Source organism: Amphiura filiformis, chromosome 6, assembly GCF_039555335.1.
Source record: "Amphiura filiformis chromosome 6, Afil_fr2py, whole genome shotgun sequence".
NCBI classification, from domain to species: domain Eukaryota; kingdom Metazoa; phylum Echinodermata; class Ophiuroidea; order Amphilepidida; family Amphiuridae; genus Amphiura; species Amphiura filiformis.
The window spans coordinates 73713547-73731943 of record NC_092633.1 but is presented as its reverse complement, the minus strand read 5'-3'; the positions used below and the strand labels follow the sequence as shown (position 1 = coordinate 73731943).

The 18397-nt window shown below is 35.2% G+C and overlaps 2 protein-coding genes across 2 annotated transcripts; both read right to left on the bottom strand.

Annotated features, from left to right (window-relative positions):
• Positions 1 to 4447: 4447 nt before the first annotated feature.
• On the bottom strand, positions 4448 to 6301 carry LOC140154764 (uncharacterized). Its single transcript, XM_072177330.1, has one exon. The coding sequence runs from the start codon at positions 6299 to 6301 to the stop codon at positions 4931 to 4933; it is 1371 nt and encodes a 456-aa protein (XP_072033431.1). The 3' UTR covers positions 4448 to 4930.
• A 910-nt stretch (positions 6302 to 7211) lies between these two features.
• Positions 7212 to 11328, bottom strand: LOC140156000 (uncharacterized). The gene is made up of 2 exons (XM_072179060.1): positions 11211 to 11328; positions 7212 to 9208 (listed from the first exon to the last, which is right to left on the bottom strand). Exon 2 carries the CDS (start codon positions 9185 to 9187, stop codon positions 7448 to 7450), a length of 1740 nt encoding a protein of 579 aa, XP_072035161.1. The 5' UTR covers positions 9188 to 9208; positions 11211 to 11328; the 3' UTR covers positions 7212 to 7447.
• Positions 11329 to 18397: the final 7069 nt, after the last annotated feature.

The window sequence follows — 18397 nt, the reverse complement described above, 5'->3', positions numbered from 1 at the left end:
TTCTATGAGTATGTAAACGATTTGTAACATACGTTACCATTCTTAACAGTGACACAATGCAATATGAGGAACCATTATGGAAATTATATGATGGTATATGTCAAACACATTACACAAGAAACTTTTTGATCCAATACTTGCATAAGATTCTCTAAGTACCAGATAATAGTCTAAATTATGAAAGATGGATATTAGATTACTTATTCCACATACCCTGTAATGTATTCAAATTCACACTCACTCCAGGATGCCAATGGTAAGGGTGATATAAGTCTTTTGGGTTGAAAGAAGCAAGTTCAAACATCCATTTCAAATAGTGAAAACCGATGATTAGTAATGCGCTTCCCTCCCTGACAAAACACTGCTGAATTTAACGAACCAGTTGTAACGTATGTTACAGCAGTAAATTTCGCTAGTTTACTTGTAAATGTCATAGGATACCAATGGTAAGGGTGAAATAAGTCTTTTGGGTTGAAGGAAGCACTGTTCAAACATCCATTTCAAATAGTGAAAACCGATCATTAGTAATACGCTTCCCTCACTGACAAAAACACTGCTGAGTCTTACAAACCAAGGTAACGTACGTTACAGCAGTCAATTTTGCTAGGTTACTTGTAAGTGCCATAAATAAAATAAAAAGTTCACAATATTACGTGCTCATATTTGTCTGGGTCAGAATTCGAAGTGTTATCTCTGATTTTATATGTTATGACTAGAATAACATTTTATTTTTCCCATTTTTGGAAATCCGAATTGCTCGTTTTTAGTGGTTTTGACCCAAAGGAAGGAAATTGAGAAACGGCAAGGGACGCCAGGTAACCTATTGTAGTTGCACAGTAAGTAGTAATAAGGGTTAGGGTTGGGGTTAGGGTTAGGTTGACAAGAAAATACCGAGGTTACCTGGCGTCCCGTAGCCGCGGCTTGTGGAAATTGCGAACCAGAAATATTTTATGTAGGTCTAGTCAAAGTACTATATCCAGTAATATCGGAGATGATCTAGAATACGTCAAAGTGCGTAGGCCTATACCTCTTCCAAGAAAGGAATTTATGTTATAGGCCTATTCTAAATCTTCTGTCGACTTACTGAAGTCTGATTTATGAAACAACACATCTGTCAATGTATAGGCCTATGTGGAAACAGGGAGATCTGTTTTCCTGAAGGAATAGTGTGAAAAGTGAAAATCCTAGCACCATTTTGGAGATAGTCAACTGTGCTAGGATTTTATACAAAGGTTATAAATATCTTCAGTGGACTTCGCTGAACAGTGATCTTCGCAGGACGATGAATCGGGATAGGCCTATTATACATCAGAACTTTGAAATCAACAACAACAAGAAGGTTGCTGCTGGCTAAGTAGTACTACATTATTAAACACAGTGTAATTGATTGATTCTGACTGATTGTATATATTTATGTTCACTCACAAAATTATTGTTTTAAATTATACTTTTCATTTGATTAAAAGATTCAGATATTGTTAACTTAATTAAACAGTGTGTTTTGTTGTGCATTCTAAAGTGAATCTAGGAAAAAAGTGTTTTTGGTCATTAACGATTCGTAACACATTATACAGTACAAACTGGTAAAGTTCCTTTCTTATAGGCACTTGTGTGAGTTTTAGAGCCAATCACTAGGCAGGGGATATACCAAATTTGGTTTAGGTGTAGGAGATATGTCCAAGATCAAGAATTTGAAAGACAGAGAGCTGAACAGAAATTCAAGACACATCAAAATAAGGGATTTGGATACGGAAAAAGAGGGCCAACACAATAAACCGAGATGAAGGAAATCACTTCCTGCCGCACATCTATGACCAATACTCCTTCTCATTAGCCTTAGACCCAAAACAACTTTGGTCAGTCAATTTGAAAAGGTGCTACGATGTAGCACAAAACAAAACGTCATTGGTATATTTGACATCATTTTACCCAATCACTTGGATTTGTTTATAAGAAATTTTACAAATGATATTTATTGACAATCCTGATGAACTTATTTACGGAAGGACAAAGCAGGTTTTTAATGCATTTTAGAACAATAATTTCTAAGAGTTTCAGTTTACATCCATATGTAATATTTTGAACATGAACTCAACTAATCAATCAACCAACCAATCCATCAAGCAATCAATTATCCATTTGTTTGATTATTTATTTATCAGCCATGTATCAAAGCCATAAATGTACGATCTTATAACATGACATTTTTTAATTTGTTTTTCAAACCTGATTTTTTGGCACATTTTGTAATGTTTACACATGATGTCCCAATTTACACCTAAATGGAATCAGCCACATTTGTTGGGTTGGTCAGATCAACGGAGCAATTTTGACCATTTCGACATAATGTCGTATTCAGACATTAAAGACCCATTCAATGATCCCAGTGCAAGTGAATTTTTTTTTTGCTTAAAAGTGAAGGATGAGTCATTCATATTGTTATATGAGGGGCAGTCAGTATGTTTTAAGAGTTGACTCGTGACGTCATTTGTGGATCGTTTTCGTGGCATTTCTCAATGATTACATAAACACTGTACCTTTGTCTTTCAAACAACACATGTAAAAATTATATCACACATGATTACGTAACAGCATTAGCATAAAATCAATGGTCTAGAGTCACCTGGTGAAATTGAGTCGTTTTTGTTAAGGGAAATAAGAGGCTGAAATGAAGTATTGTTGTATTTTCTATATTTTCTCGGGAATTAAAGAATGGAGAATGCTGCCTTTTGGAACAGTAATAGAACACAAACTACCAGTTCATTAAACCATGTTTGTTGGGCTGTAAAGGTTTTAGTTTATTTAAAATGCGTGGTCAAATATGTCATATTTTTGACAAAAACAAGGCTTTTCTTTCTTTAAAAATCTTGATATTGCCAAAAATAGCAAACGTGGAAATTTAATTTTTTTGCCAGTTCTGTTGACTAATCTCCAAACATTTAAACGGGAGTCTCCCTAGAAAATATTTGAATCCGTGATTAAAATATAACTGTTATTCTACCATTGTTACATTTATACAAAAAGTAGTGGTACAAAGAGAGAGGCCATCGTTTGAATGAGAAATTTATTTTTAAAACTTTTCTGTTCATTTCGGGTTGAGATCATCCATAAAAATTCATATGAATATTTAAATTACAATTTTCATAGCATTTTGTAATATTTTAGGCCATATTTACATGGAATTTTGCAATTTTCGTGCATTTCCACCATGTTGTATCGGTCATCCCACCTACGCATGCGCAGATTGTTGTTTGATTTGCACCAGTTATCATCGCACTGAGTACCAGCTCTCATACGTGACCAGTCATTATATTTTAGTCTGTTTCATTTTGGAGATAATTGATGTAATTTGTAATAACTGCTTTTTCATATTCGCCATTTTTGCAGAATAATTTCGCTTCCATTCAAGCCCTAAAGTTGTTGAAGTTTCCAGACGTCCTATTTCTATCAAAGTTTAATGGCAAGTCTCATATTTTACCAAATGCAAACTGAGGACCTAGTGTTTATTCCTGCCCAAAACTAGCCATATGCACCTTGTACCGGTACTTTTGCTGTTCTCGGACATTGTAAACACGTGTTTTTTCTGCAATTTAAAAGGCCCGCCTTTTTGCGTGATTTGGCAGTGTCCCTAGACTATTGATTTTATGCTAATGCTGTTACGTAATCATGTGTATGATATAATTTGTACATGTGTTGTTTGAAAGACAAAGGTACAGTGTTTATGTAATCATTGAGAAATGCCATGAAAACAATCCACAAATGACGTCACGAGTCAACTCTTAAAACATACTGACTGCCCCTCGTATATGGTATTTTTGAAATGACAAATTTGGCAAAAAACGAAGAAAACAGCAGTACACTGTAAAATCAGTGTTTAGAAAGTGGTGGCAAGAATGTGTTTAGAAACGTTATGTTTAGAATATGGATGTCAGTTGTTTAGAAATTAAACACCATCACTGACCAATGTTGAAAAATTTGACACATGATGTTTAGTTTTTAAACATGTTTACAAAGTGGTGGCAAAATTGTGTTTAGAAAAGTGTTTAATCGCTAAACACTATTTTACAGTGTATTGACGAAGTTGAAGCCCCATTCAAATACATGTAGCTAATTTATAAACTGTCCGCAGTATAATAAATTACAGATTCATGTAAAATGTCTTATTTCGGCTGAACCACTAGCAGGCTACATGTTAGCACATCTATCATGTCTATGACAATGACATAGGTACCCAAATCTGAATTTTGATGATGATTGATCGATTACGATCGTCCGGATGAGCAAATCACTGAATGGGCCTTAAAAAAATGGTAACCTTTTCTAACCTTTTTTGCGAATGATGTCGAAAACGTAAATACTTAGTTGTAACACCTTTTAAACAAATTTGTATTATTATCCATATGTACCTTTTCAGAAAAGGGTTTCATATTTTGAAACCTATTCTCCTACACATCACATAATCCAAAATAAACTCAACGCAAGTTATCACCATGCTCAATTTGTGTTTACATTATATACACTGCAAAAACAGCAGAGCAACACTTAATAAACACTAACACGTATGCTTAGATATCACACATCTACTTGTGTGTAATATAAACACAAGCTATAGCTTGTGTTTAGATAATAAACAGGTTGATGTTTAATATCTAAACATGTGCTTAGCTAAACGGTGGCATTTAGAGTGTTTTGGACGTATATTTAAGTGTTTAGGATGCGTTTAGATACAAATTCAAAATGTGATAAATTGTAAACCAGAGGGGCGGTGTTGATTTTATTTTGATTTGTGATGTATAGGAGAATAGATTTCAAAATATGAAACCTCTTTCTGAAAAGGTACATGTAGATAATAATCCAAATTTGGCTAACTCCTAACCTGTTTAAAAAGTGTTACAGCTATAGGGATTTACACTGGTATATTACGACTTAATCATCGTTTTCCATGGCCCTGACGTTTGCTGTTGTTACCAGGTCCTGATCCAGTTGCACCGCCACCATTTTTTGAATCAAGTATTTTCTGATATTGTGGATCATTTTGGGCGTTTGGATAAATAACCCGGCCTCCTTTAGTTTTATAAGCACCCGTTCTCTTGTTACGCTTTTGCGGAGGTGCGGGCATGGGTGGCGGTTCTGGTTCTTTCTCCCCCACTTCTTCAGGTTGGTCAACCCACCCTCCTTTGCCTTTTGTTTTCTCAGCTTCTTTGGCTTTTGCTTTCTCATCAGCTTCTTTTGGATTTTCTTCTTTGGATTTTGCTTTGTCTAGTTCTTTGCCAGTGTCATTAGCATTTTTGGGGTTGTCTTCGTTTGATTTAGTTTGTTCTTCTGTTGGATTTTGTTCCTTGGGATCTCCATTTTCTTTCCCATCTTTTCCTCTCTGCTTATCTTGATTATCCTGATCTTGTGGCACTTCAGATTCTTTTTTTTTTTTTGGATCGTCGTCCTGGGAAGACTTTGCAGAATCGTTTTTGTCAGGATCAGCTTCTTTATCCATTCCTCTCTTAGATTCTGTCGATTTGGGGCGATTGTTAGAATCTTGTTTTTCCTTGTTGGGCGATTCTGTTCTATTCTCGTCACCCGATGTATTTGTGGCTTCTGGTTTATCACCAGATGATTCTGACCCAGGTCTACTCTGTCCATTTTCTTTACCACTAGCTCCAACTCCTACTGCAACAGCAGTTTCGTCTGAAACATCACTATTATTTTGATTTTTATTGTCTTTATTCATCTTTTTCATATATCTCGTCACAGCCATGGCTGACATCCATGGATAAAATTTATCAGATTTATTTTCCAAACTATTTCCAGTTTCATCTGCTTCTTTACTGGTTTCTTCTCCTTCCCTATCTGACATAACATCGTTTGGAATCTCTTCAAGCTCGTCAGGATCAATGTTAAGAGCCATCGGGGGTCTGAATGTTGTTTTCAGTATATCTTGAGCTTGGTGTCTATACTTTTCAAACGGATCGTTAGTAAGGGGCTTTCTCTTCCCACCTCGGTATTCCGGAGGAAGATATTTTTTCCACTGGCTTGGAATATCATCATATGGCGCATCACCGTCTCTCATAAGAATTTCACAAATATCGGGGTTTTGTTGTTTTGCTGCAAGTAAAAGCGGGAACATCCCTTCGTTGTCTCCCAGATCGACTATGACTTTGTTGGGTGATCCTGCTGGTGGTTTCCAAGTAACAAGAGTTCTTACCGATTCAACGTTATCTGCTCGTACAGCATGCATCAATGCTGTATTCCCGCTTTCGTCGCGAGCAAATGGGTTTTTTTTGCTTAAAAGTGAAGGATGAGTCATTCATATTGTTATATATGGTATTTTTGAAATGACAAATTTGGCAAAAAACGAAGAAAACAGCAGTACACTGTAAAATCAGTGTTTAGAAAGTGGTGGCAAGAATGTGTTTAGAAACGTTATGTTTAGAATATGGATGTCAGTTGTTTAGAAATTAAACACCATCACTGACCAATGTTGAAAAATTTGACACATGATGTTTAGCTTTTAAACATGTTTACAAAGTGGTGGCAAAATTGTATTTAGAAAAGTGTTTAATCGCTAAACACTATTTTACAGTGTATTGACGAAGTTGAAGCCCCATTCAAATACATGTAGCTAATTTATAAACTGTCCGCAGTATAATAAATTACAGATTCATGTAAAATGTCTTATTTCGGCTGAACCACTAGCAGGCTACATTGTTAGCACATCTATCGTGTCTATGACAATGACATATGGTACCCAAATCTGAATTTTGATGATCGATGATTGATCGATTACGATCGTCCGGATGAGCAAATCACTGAATGGGCCTTAAAAAAATGGTAACTTTTTCTAACCTTTTGCGAATGATGTCGAAAACGTAAATACTTAGTTGTAACACCTTTTAAACAAATTTGTATTATTATCCATGTGTACCTTTTCAGAAAAGGGTTTCATATTTTGAAACCTATATTCTCCTACACATCACATAATCCAAAATAAACTCAACGCAAGTTATCACCATGCTCAATTTGTGTTTACATTATATACACTGCAAAAACAGCAGAGCAACACTTAATAAACACTAAACGTATGCTTAGATATCACACATCTACTTGTGTGTAATATAAACACAAGCTATAGCTTGTGTTTAGATAATAAACAGGTTGATGTTTAATATCAAAACATGTGCTTAGCTAAACGGTGGCATTTAAAGTGTTTTGGACGTATATTTAAGTGTTTAGGATGCGTTTAGATACAAATTCAAAATGTGACAAATTGTAAACCAAAGGGGCGGTGTTGATTTTATTTTGATTTGTGATGTATAGGAGAATAGATTTCAAAATATGAAACCTCTTTCTGAAAAGGTACATGTAGATAATAATCCAAATTTGGCTAAACTCCTAACCTGTTTAAAAAGTGTTACAGCTATATAGGGATTTACACTGGTATATTACGACTTAATCATCGTTTTCCATGACCCTGACGTTTGCTGTTGTCACCAGGTCCTGATCCAGTTGCACCGCCACCATTTTTTGAATCAAGTATTTTCTGATATTGTGGATCATTTTGGGCGTTTGGATAAATAACCCGGCCTCCTTTAGTTTTATAAGCACCCGTTCTCTTTTTACGCTTTTGAGGAGGTGCGGGCATGGGTGGCGGTTCTGGTTCTTTCTCCCCCACTTCTTCAGGTTGGTCAACCCACCCTCCTTTGCCTTTTGTTTTCTCAGCTTCTTTGGCTTTTGCTTTCTCATCAGCTTCTTTTGGATTTTCTTCTTTGGATTTTGCTTTGTCTAGTTCTTTGCCAGTGTCATTAGCATTTTTGGGGTTGTCTTCGTTTGATTTAGTTTGTTCTTCTGTTGGATTTTGTTCCTTGGGATCTCCATTTTCTTTCCCATCTTTTCCTCTCTGCTTATCTTGATTATCCTGATCTTGTGGCACTTCAGATTCTTTTTGCTTGGTTGGATCGTCGTCCTGGGAAGACTTTGCAGAATCGTTTTTGTCAGGATCAGCTTCTTTATCCGTTCCTTTCTTAGATTCTGTCGATTTGGGGCGATTGTTAGAATCTTGTTTTTCCTTGTTGGGCGATTCTGTTCTATTCTCGTCACCCGATGTATTTGTGGCTTCTGGTTTATCACCAGATGATTTTGACCCAGGCCTGCTCTGTCCATTTTCTTTATTCTCGTCATCCGATGTATCTGTGGCTTCTGGTTTATCACCAGATGATTCTGACCCAGGTCTACTCTGTCCATTTTCTTTACCACTAGCTCCAACTCCTACTGCAACAGCAGTTTCGTCTGAAACATCACTATTATTTTGATTTTTATTGTCTTTATTCATCTTTTTCATATATCTCGTCACAGCCATGGCTGACATCCATGGATAAAATTTATCAGATTTATTTTCCAAACTATTTACAGTTTCATCTGCTTCTTTACTGGTTTCTTCTCCTTCCCTATCTGACATAACATCGTTTGGAATCTCTTCAAGCTCGTCAGGATCAATGTTAAGAGCCATCGGGGGTCTGAATGGTGTGTTCAGTATATCTTGAGCTTGGTGTCTATACTTTTCAAACGGATCGTTAGTAAGGGGCTTTCTCTTCCCACCTCGGTATTCCGGAGGAAGATATTTTTTCCACTGGCTTGGAATATCATCATATGGCGCATCACCGTCTCTCACAAGAATTTCACAAATATCGGGGTTTTGTTGTTTTGCCGCAAGTAAAAGCGGGAACATCCCTTCGTTGTCTCCCAGATCGACTATGACTTTGTTGGGTGATCCTGCTGGTGGTTTCCAAGTAACAAGAGTTCTTACCGATTCAACGTTATCTGCTCGTACAGCATGCATCAATGCTGTATTCCCGCTTTCGTCGCGAGCATTTGGATCAACATCAAAGGTACCCAACATGACTTTGACAAGATCTTCTTGGTCACTTTCCATACATGCTGTCATGAGTGCAGTTCGTCCATGCTTGTCTGTCGTATTAATATTGGCGCCATTTTTGAGAAGCAGTTTTGCAAGCGTGCATCTGGTTTGCCGGGATTGGAGATAGCAAGTCCGTAGTAAAGGAGTCCGCATCAAACAATCTTGAATATTGACAGCAACTCTGTCCTCTGTTATCAATCTAGTGGCAGTCTTGACGTCTCCCTCGTGGACTGCTTGCATAAGAGTGCGTTCTTCTTCAGAAAGAATCGGAAGCGTCATGATTCGGCTAGTTTTGTGATTCTGAAATAAAAAAGATTTTTTGTTATTATGAACGATATCAAACAAATACAACATTGAAGTTGGACTGTAATTATTGTTATTATTAATTATTTTGTTATCGGATAGCAACGTTTGCACAGTATTTTTTGTGGGGCATGAGAGCACATCAGAAATATCGAATTGCGCTCTGAATACGAGGAATGTCCTTATATCAAATAATTTTGTTGAAATTCACGATATAATTCAAATTTTATGGCAAAGTATTAAAAATAAAAAATTTATATATTTTTTATTTTTGATATTCAGTCCTCGAACTAAACTTTATAAATCTAATGATATACTTAAGGTGTATGTAGCTGGGAAGAAAAGCCGTCCATCATTTGCAAATTTTGACATTTCGCGTATATTTTTCCCCCAAAGACCTAAAATTGTCAGGTCTTTGGTGGGATCTGTGTGAATGTATACCAACTTGAACATCTCACCGACGAGTTGCTTGGTTATATAGTATGTGGTAACAAGGGTTTTAAGAATGTTTGACTTATTGTATATACCTTTTTGCTCAGTCTACATAAACAAATGTCAATTGTAGTCGTTAAAAGCAATCTAACATAAAAGACATTTATTTTTTAACAGGAGAAATAATTGCTCACAACTGAATTTTGCTTTTAACCCACTCGTTCTGATATCACCGATGTGATCAAAAATGTCTTAATTAAGGAATTAAAGACCGCATAAAAGTTCTCTTAATTAGCATAATTAACTATGCAATTGTCCTTTTTGTGATTGCATCCATAGCAACAAGGTATAACAACCGATTATCGATAGAGTAATGAACGGAACAACGTCTGGTGTATTATTAGCTAGAAGTTCAACATCAATCGCAGACCCGTTTAATTAAACAGAGTCTTACTGAACCATATGATACGTCGGCCAAAAAGTAATTAGAATTTCATACCCAAAATCTGTAATCGATGCTATTGATTTTTTATGAAATTAATATTATCGCTATGGATATTGGATGTATACTAGATGCGAGAAGGCTATTGATGTATCCAAAACAACTTGGAAAAACAACAATTTCGCAACATTTCTCATACATAATTAGCATATCTTTATTGTTTGTTACTCAAACCTCTTTGACCTAAGACAATAAAACCCAAAAACCTTCATGTGAAGAAAAGTTCATATTTTAATAATCAAATCCTCAAAAACATCAGTTTAGTATGGTGAGCATTAGGCCATGGGCCGTATGGGTGTGGAGGATGAAGGCAAAGAAAGAGAAAAGGAGGGAACGAACGCGGAAAGCGTAAACTGGATGTTCCATAGTTAAAGTCCTATTCAGTGATCATAGCGCAAGTAGGCCTATAACAAAAATTAAAATTGTTTACAAATTGCTTAAAAGTGAAGGATAAGTCATTCAAATTGTCATTTGGTATTTTCAAAATGACAAATTTGGCAGAAAACAGCAGTATTGACGAAGTTGAAGCCCCAATATAGCTAATTATACTGTAAGTATTATAAATTACAGTGTAAATGCCTTATTTTGTCTTTATACACGGCTTTCGGCTGAACCCCTAGCAGGCTAATGTTGGCACATCTATGACAATCATATAGGTAGGCTACCACAATCTGAATTTTGATGATTTTTACAATCGTCTGGATGAGCAAATCACTGAATGGGCCTTTAAACATGTTAAAAGGGAATTTTGTGATCAACAGCATATCCCTCGATTTTTCTCAAAAAAAAGTTGAGATTTTTATACCACTGGAAACCTCTGGCTAAAATAAAATTTTTGCATTAGAGCCTAATTCGTTTAGCAAAAATATCGTGACATTTGAATTAAGTTCTGGTATACCAGAAAGAAATTACAACCATGGACAGATGGAGCAGTGTAATAAACATATAAATTATGCATAACTCGAAAACGCAAAATCGGAATCAATTGAAATTTTTGGAATAAACTTTTTTCGTTGAGATCTACTGAAAAATGGCTGCTCTTGCCCATGCAATTAATTCACTTACCTATCACACCTGAAAATGGACTGCTATCTGATCATGTTTGTAGTACACTGTAAAGATGAGCAGCCTGCTTTCATTCATAGTCGATTTTTTGGGCAATCGTATAACGTCGTTTTCCCCGTCTCAGCCACTCTTTCAATGAATGATTCATTAATTTGCTTCATTGATCGGACACCAAGTACAGCTGAGACCCGCTCGGGCACATGGTATATAAAATACGCCTGTGCACATGCGTAACTCAGCTATAAACATGACTTTTAATAAGGTAACGGTCAATATTATAAACATGATAAACACTTATCCATTTTGTCGTAACGTTTGTGACAATTTATGTTTATATTTGATGAAGTAAATAAATAAATAAATAAATAAATAAATAAATAAATAAATAAATAAATAAATAAATAAATAAATAAATAAATAAATAAATAAATAAATAAATAAATAAATAAATAAATAAATAAATAAATAAATAAATAAATAAATAAATAAATAAATAAATAAATAAATAAATAAATAAATAAATAAATAAATAAATAAATAAATAAATAAATAAATAAATATGCGTTTTATACGACTGTTTCTATGCGGACATGTAAATGTCCACATAGAACTATCAGGTCCTAACTGATTTGATTCATTTTGGTGGATGTTGGAAGTGTTGATGAATAGACGCTAAAAAATAGGTCTGGTACAATATGCTATCTACTGCTGACAGCAACATGTAATGCGATTAACTACTGATAACAACATGCAATGTGTTGTCTACTGCTGATAGCAACATGCAATATGCTATCTACTGCTGATAGCGACAGGCAATAATGCTATCTACTGCTGATAGCAACAGGCAATATGCTATCTACTTCTGATAGCAACAAGGTAATATGCTATCTACTGCTGATAGCAACAGGCAATATGCTATCTACTGCTGATAACAATAGGCAATATGCTATCTTCTGCTGATAGCAACAGGCAATATGTTATCTACTGCTGATAGCAACAAGGCAATATGCTATCTACTGCTGATAGCAACCGGCAATATGCTATCTACTGCTGATAGCAACAGCCAATATGCTATCTACTGCTGATAACAATAGGCAATATGCTATATACTGCTGATAGCAACAGGCAATATGCTATCTACTACTGATAGCAATAGGCAATGTGTTGTCTACTGCTGATAGCAACATGCAATATGCTATCTACTGCTGATAGCAACAGGCAATAATGCTATCTACTGCTGATAGCAACAGGCAATATGCTATCTACTGCTGATAGCAACAAGGCAATATGCTATCTACTGCTGATAGCAACAGGCAATATGCTATCTACTGCTGATAGCAACAGCCAATATGCTATCTACTGCTGACAGCAACATGTAATGCGATCAACTACTGATAACAACATGCAATGTGTTGTCTACTGCTGATAGCAACATGCAATATGCTATCTACTGCTGATAGCGACAGGCAATAATGCTATCTACTGCTGATAGCAACAGGCAATATGCTATCTACTTCTGATAGCAACAAGGTAATATGCTATCTACTGCTGATAGCAACAGGCAATATGCTATCTACTGCTGATAACAATAGGCAATATGCTATCTTCTGCTGATAGCAACAGGCAATATGTTATCTACTGCTGATAGCAACAGGCATTATGCTATCTTCTGCTGATAGCAACAAGGCAATATGCTATCTACTGCTGATAGCAACAGGCAATATGCTATCTACTGCTGATAGCAACAGGCAATATGCTATCTACTGCTGATAACAATAGGCAATATGCTATCTACTGCTGATAGCAACAGGCAATATGTTATCTACTGCTGATAGCAACAGGCAATATGCTATCTACTGCTGATAGCAACAAGCAATATGCTATCTACTGCTGATAACAATAGGCAATATGCTATCTACTGCTGATAGCAACAAGGCAATATGCTATCTACTGCTGATAGCAACAGGCAATATGTTATCTACTGCTGATAGCAACAGGCAATATGTTATTTAGGCCTACTGCCGATAACAACAAGGCAATATGCAATCTACTGCTGATAGCAACAGGCAATATGTTATCTACTGCTGATAGCAACAGGTAATATGCTATCTACTGCTGATAACAATAGGCAATATGCTATCTACTGCTGATAGCAACAAGGCAATATGCTATCTACTGCTGATAGCAACCGGCAATATGCTATCTACTGCTGATAGCAACAGCCAATATGCTATCTACTGCTGATAACAATAGGCAATATGCTATATACTGCTGATAGCAACAGGCAATATGCTATCTACTACTGATAGCAATAGGCAATATGTTATCTACTGCTGATAGCAACAAGGCAATATGCAATCTACTGCTGATAGCAACAGGCAATATGTTATCTACTGCTGATAGCGACAGGCAATAATGCTATCTACTGCTGATAGCAACAGGCAATATGCTATCTACTGCTGATAGCAACAGGCAATATGCTATCTACTGCTGATAGCAACAGGCAATATGCTATCTACTGCTGATAACAACATGCAATGTGTTGTCTACTGCTGATAGCAACAGGCAATATGTTATCTACTGCTGATAGCGACAGGCAATAATGCTATCTACTGCTGATAGCAACAGGCAATAATGCTATCTACTGCTGATAGCAACAAGGCAATATGCTATCTACTGCTGATAGCAACAGGCAATATGCTATCTACTGCTGATAGCAACAAGGCAATATGCTATCTACTGCTGATAGCAACAGGCAATATGTTATCTACTGCTGATAGCGACAGGCAATAATGCTATCTACTGCTGATAGCAACATGCAATATGTTATCTACTGCTGATACAGGGTGTATCAAAATGATTGGTGCCGAGGACTTCTCATTTTTACTGATTTTTTTTACAATTTGCTGTACCAGTTTGGGGTAAATTGTTTAAATATTTGTAATTATAATAGTTTTATCTTCTCTAAGAATTTTAGATCATAAAGATAGCACATTCTGTTCAGAAGTTACATGATTCTAAAGGAAAATATGTGGTTTTACACTTTTCATCGTAACGTTGGATCAGTAGCGCACCATTTTCAAAGCTCTATTTTAATACCTTGTATGTTGAAAATCATGGAAATGTTTATTTTCTTCCTTGCCTATTTCTTCATTCATAATACATATAAATGTTCTAATCAATATTTATTGGTTGAGAGTAATATTATTGACTTGAATAATGTTGGTGGGGTGAAAGAAGTTTGTGTATCAACACCTTCCAGGGCGGTAATTTAAATTGTAGTCTAAGATGCATTGAGATTAGTAAGTAGATGGTGCTGCAGAATGGCTATAGACTGTAGACAGTGTAAGTTAGACCTGGTAAAAGTTATTGGAATGGCTCCACAGTATTCCACACTTTAGCGAACATTCATAGTAAAGAATTACTGGTTGACACGGAGCTATGGAGAAGTGCAGAGAAGATTTAGAAGACCGTTTCCAAGAGCAAGGAGTATCCCATGCAAACATGGTATAACTTGCAATGTTTCAATAATTTTGATATGGGCAGTTACAACATGGATCCATCCCAGGTGTTAAGTTCATTCAAGATAGGGCTTCACCTCACACTGCTAGAGTCGTTAGTCAGGGACGTCAGGAACTATCTTTTCTAAAAGCATGTGTAAAGCAATTTTATGTCATGTAGACTGAGGTGAGATATTGAAGAGCATGTATACAATAAATAGTTCAAGCAGTGAACCTATCCATCTTGTGTTGTGTAAATAAAACCATGATTACGTTGATCTTCGTTTAAATGACAATAGCTCCCAGATGCATCAACCTATTATCTTCAGATTATTAGATCAATAAGTTACCATATATGCTCCTTTCTATTTGTAGTACAAAAACTATATTAATTAGCCATTTTATATTTTTGATATATTTTTGAAAATCTCACATAGCCCGGTACCAATCATTTTGATACACCCTATAGTAACAAGGCAATATGATATCTACTGCTGATAGCAACAGGCAATATGCTATTTATTTCTGATAGCGACAGACAATAATGCTATCTACTGCTGATAGCAACAGGCAATAATGCTATCTACTGCTGATAGCAACAGGCAATATGCTATCTACTGCTGATAGCAACAAGGCAATATGCTATCTACTGCTGATAGGGGTGCTTCATGATCCACAGCCCACGTCTGTTAAAAGGCAATAGGGCCATTCAAGGAAAACATTTGACCTCTTCACCCGGGCTTTGGGGTATACTATACCTCCTTGTGTGATAGATCCCAGGAATAGGAATAGGAATCTATGAAATACACCAGTCAGTCAAGGTATAAATTTAGCACAGGTTATTTATTTTAGGTCAAGTCTCCTGCACCCGCAACCAGAATTTTAAAATTGACACAATTTTAAGTAGATATACTTTTTAGTTACGATAGTTTCGGGAAAGAATATACACAAAAACACAATTTTTACCTAATTGGAATTGAAGTGCATTTTTTCCTGCCTATTCTGCAGTTTAAACATGAAGGCAGAGGTTGTTATGGGTTATTCAATCTCTTTTGTCTTTCAGTCTTCTTTTTGTCCATATGCATATCAAAAATACCACTCGCATGGTATAATTATCTACAACTGATGGCAACATACTATGTATTCTCTACTGCTGATAGAAACATGCAATGTGTTTTCAACATGCAATGACTATATTACCTCCTGATAAGTACTTGTTCATATATCAGGGAGACCAGACAGGCTGTTAAAACCCATTCTTTCAGCATCAAGATTGCTGTCACCCAACAACACCATTTTGTTTTACAAACTCACATTTTGTCGCCATAAGAACCATTCGTTCACTTGGGATCTGTCACATTAAATTCTGTTTCAACTTTATCCAACCAGCAATCAGGGTTCGCAGGTTTTTGCCGCAGGTGGAAATAAACATGGTTTTAACCAGTTTTAACCACTTGGCAAAAACAATTTTTGCCCGTTTTTGCCGGCATAAATGGCAAAAACTAAAAAAGTGATTTATAGTTCAGTTTTTTCATCTCAAAACAAATTATTAAGTTACAAAAATAATTTCCTGAGTGTAACAAGGCCAGATTTTGTAACATATTAAGAAATTAAAGCATGCATCTTCATAGCTCAAGTGCATTTAACAGAAATGTGGCATATATCAAACTTTTTCATTTTAAGGACTTGATGAAACAAAACATATGTTGAATGATTCATTAAAAGTTGTGTGCTACTGTTTATGAACTTTCTGTGTTACTTTTTAATATTTGAGTTTTTGCCGGTTTAAACCGGGCAAAAACAGGTTTTTGCCGGCAAAAACCAAACCCTGCCAGCAATGCTTTCCTGCTGCTTTCATTACTTGTCATTGGAAACCATTTAAACTGTCATTTCAATACAAATATTCTAGGTTTCTAGGGACAATTGAACATATAATAGAATAAAATAAACACAATTTCTTTTCATTTCATCACTTTATATTTTCAAAAACAAATACCATTATGATTTTTTCCATTCCATTCCAGGAAAATGGTGTACTGTGACACAATTTACAATAATTACAGTATAAAGTCATTTTAAACAATAGGCAATCATAGCCAATTATCATTACCTGTACTGAAATGACAAAAATCTGACATTTTACCATTTCAATATTGACCAATTAAAAAAAATGGATGTCCAAAAAATAGAAACAAAAATGGTAACATTTAAAACAGCATTTACACTGTCACAAAATACAGTCAGTAAATATAAAAAACTTTAACAGAACTTGCAATTTCAATTTTAGCTGAAATAATGGAAAACTATTAGCGTGGATGGACATTGGCCTCAATGTTGCTAAAATTGTTAGGGAGTATGCCTAATATGAACAGTAGAATATTCACAACTGTTTGAACTTACTTCTAGCAGAAAGTTAGTACCCATTCTTATTCAGTGGGTGTGGTCTAGCTTGTAAACACAAAATCCGATTGGACAATCACACAATATCTACTCAAAATATTGAACCTGCCTATCCCCTATCACAATCTAAACTGTGTTAATGGTAACCTTTTGGTATCTCCCTTGCAGTGTTCTTTTTGTTTGTCTTATGTATTGTAGTTGAAAGTCAAATTAGGATTCTGAGCACTGGAAATGAATGAATGTGCCAAATTTGTGTGCACATGTAAAGTATGTAAAACAGACAATGTATTATTGACTTTAAACAAGATAATACAAGGGAAATAATGCAAATTAAATAGAGTTTAGAAAAGTCTGCTTCATTCGGTTAAGGGATCTGGAATGAGCGTTTTGACAGTATTTTTTATGGGATATAAGATCACCTCAGACGTATCGAATTCCATTCTGAATACTGAAGCATGTCTTTCTGATATCAAATAATTTTCATTTTTGAAAATCACAATATAATACAAATTTTATGACAAATTATAAAAATTTGATATTTTTCAAATTTTGATATATAACAGTCCTTGAAGTAAATTTTATAAATCTAATGATGTATTCTTAAAGTGTATGTAGCTGGGAGAAAAAACCGATGATCAATTGAAAATTTTGACCTTTCATATTGAAGATATGGATTTTTTTCCCAAAAAGACCTAATTTTTGTTGGCGTTTTGGGAAAAAAATCCATATCTTCAATACTTAATTGTTCGTCAGCTTTTCATCCCACCTACATACACGTTAAGTATAAATCATCAGATTTATAAAGTTTACTTCGAGTACTGTTAAGGTGGCTGTGTACTCTCAGACATGCATGTAGTAAAAGTGCAATAACTTTGTAATTATTCGCAAAAACATATAAAAGTATACATTTTTATGAAGGCAAGACATCAATAAATCTTAATATAAATACAGATTTGGGGTAAAAACAACAATTTTAAGAAAATCACAAAAAGTGAGTTTTTGGCAATATTTGTTAGGTACATCATAACAAAAAAAACACTCTTTCCAAAATATTTTATTTTGTTTTTAGCTCAATCTTGAGGCTCCATTCCAAAAACGGGTTTTTTATTTTTTTGATATTGGCCTTATTTTTTGAGATATTGACCATATAAGGCATCAAAATGAACTTTTTAAAATTCAAAAACGCCTATTTGCACAAAATGATGCCCAAAATCGGAAATAGACCAAAATATAAAAAATGAGAAAACCGTTTCTTGAGTCGATCATGCTTTTTACGATGATCATATT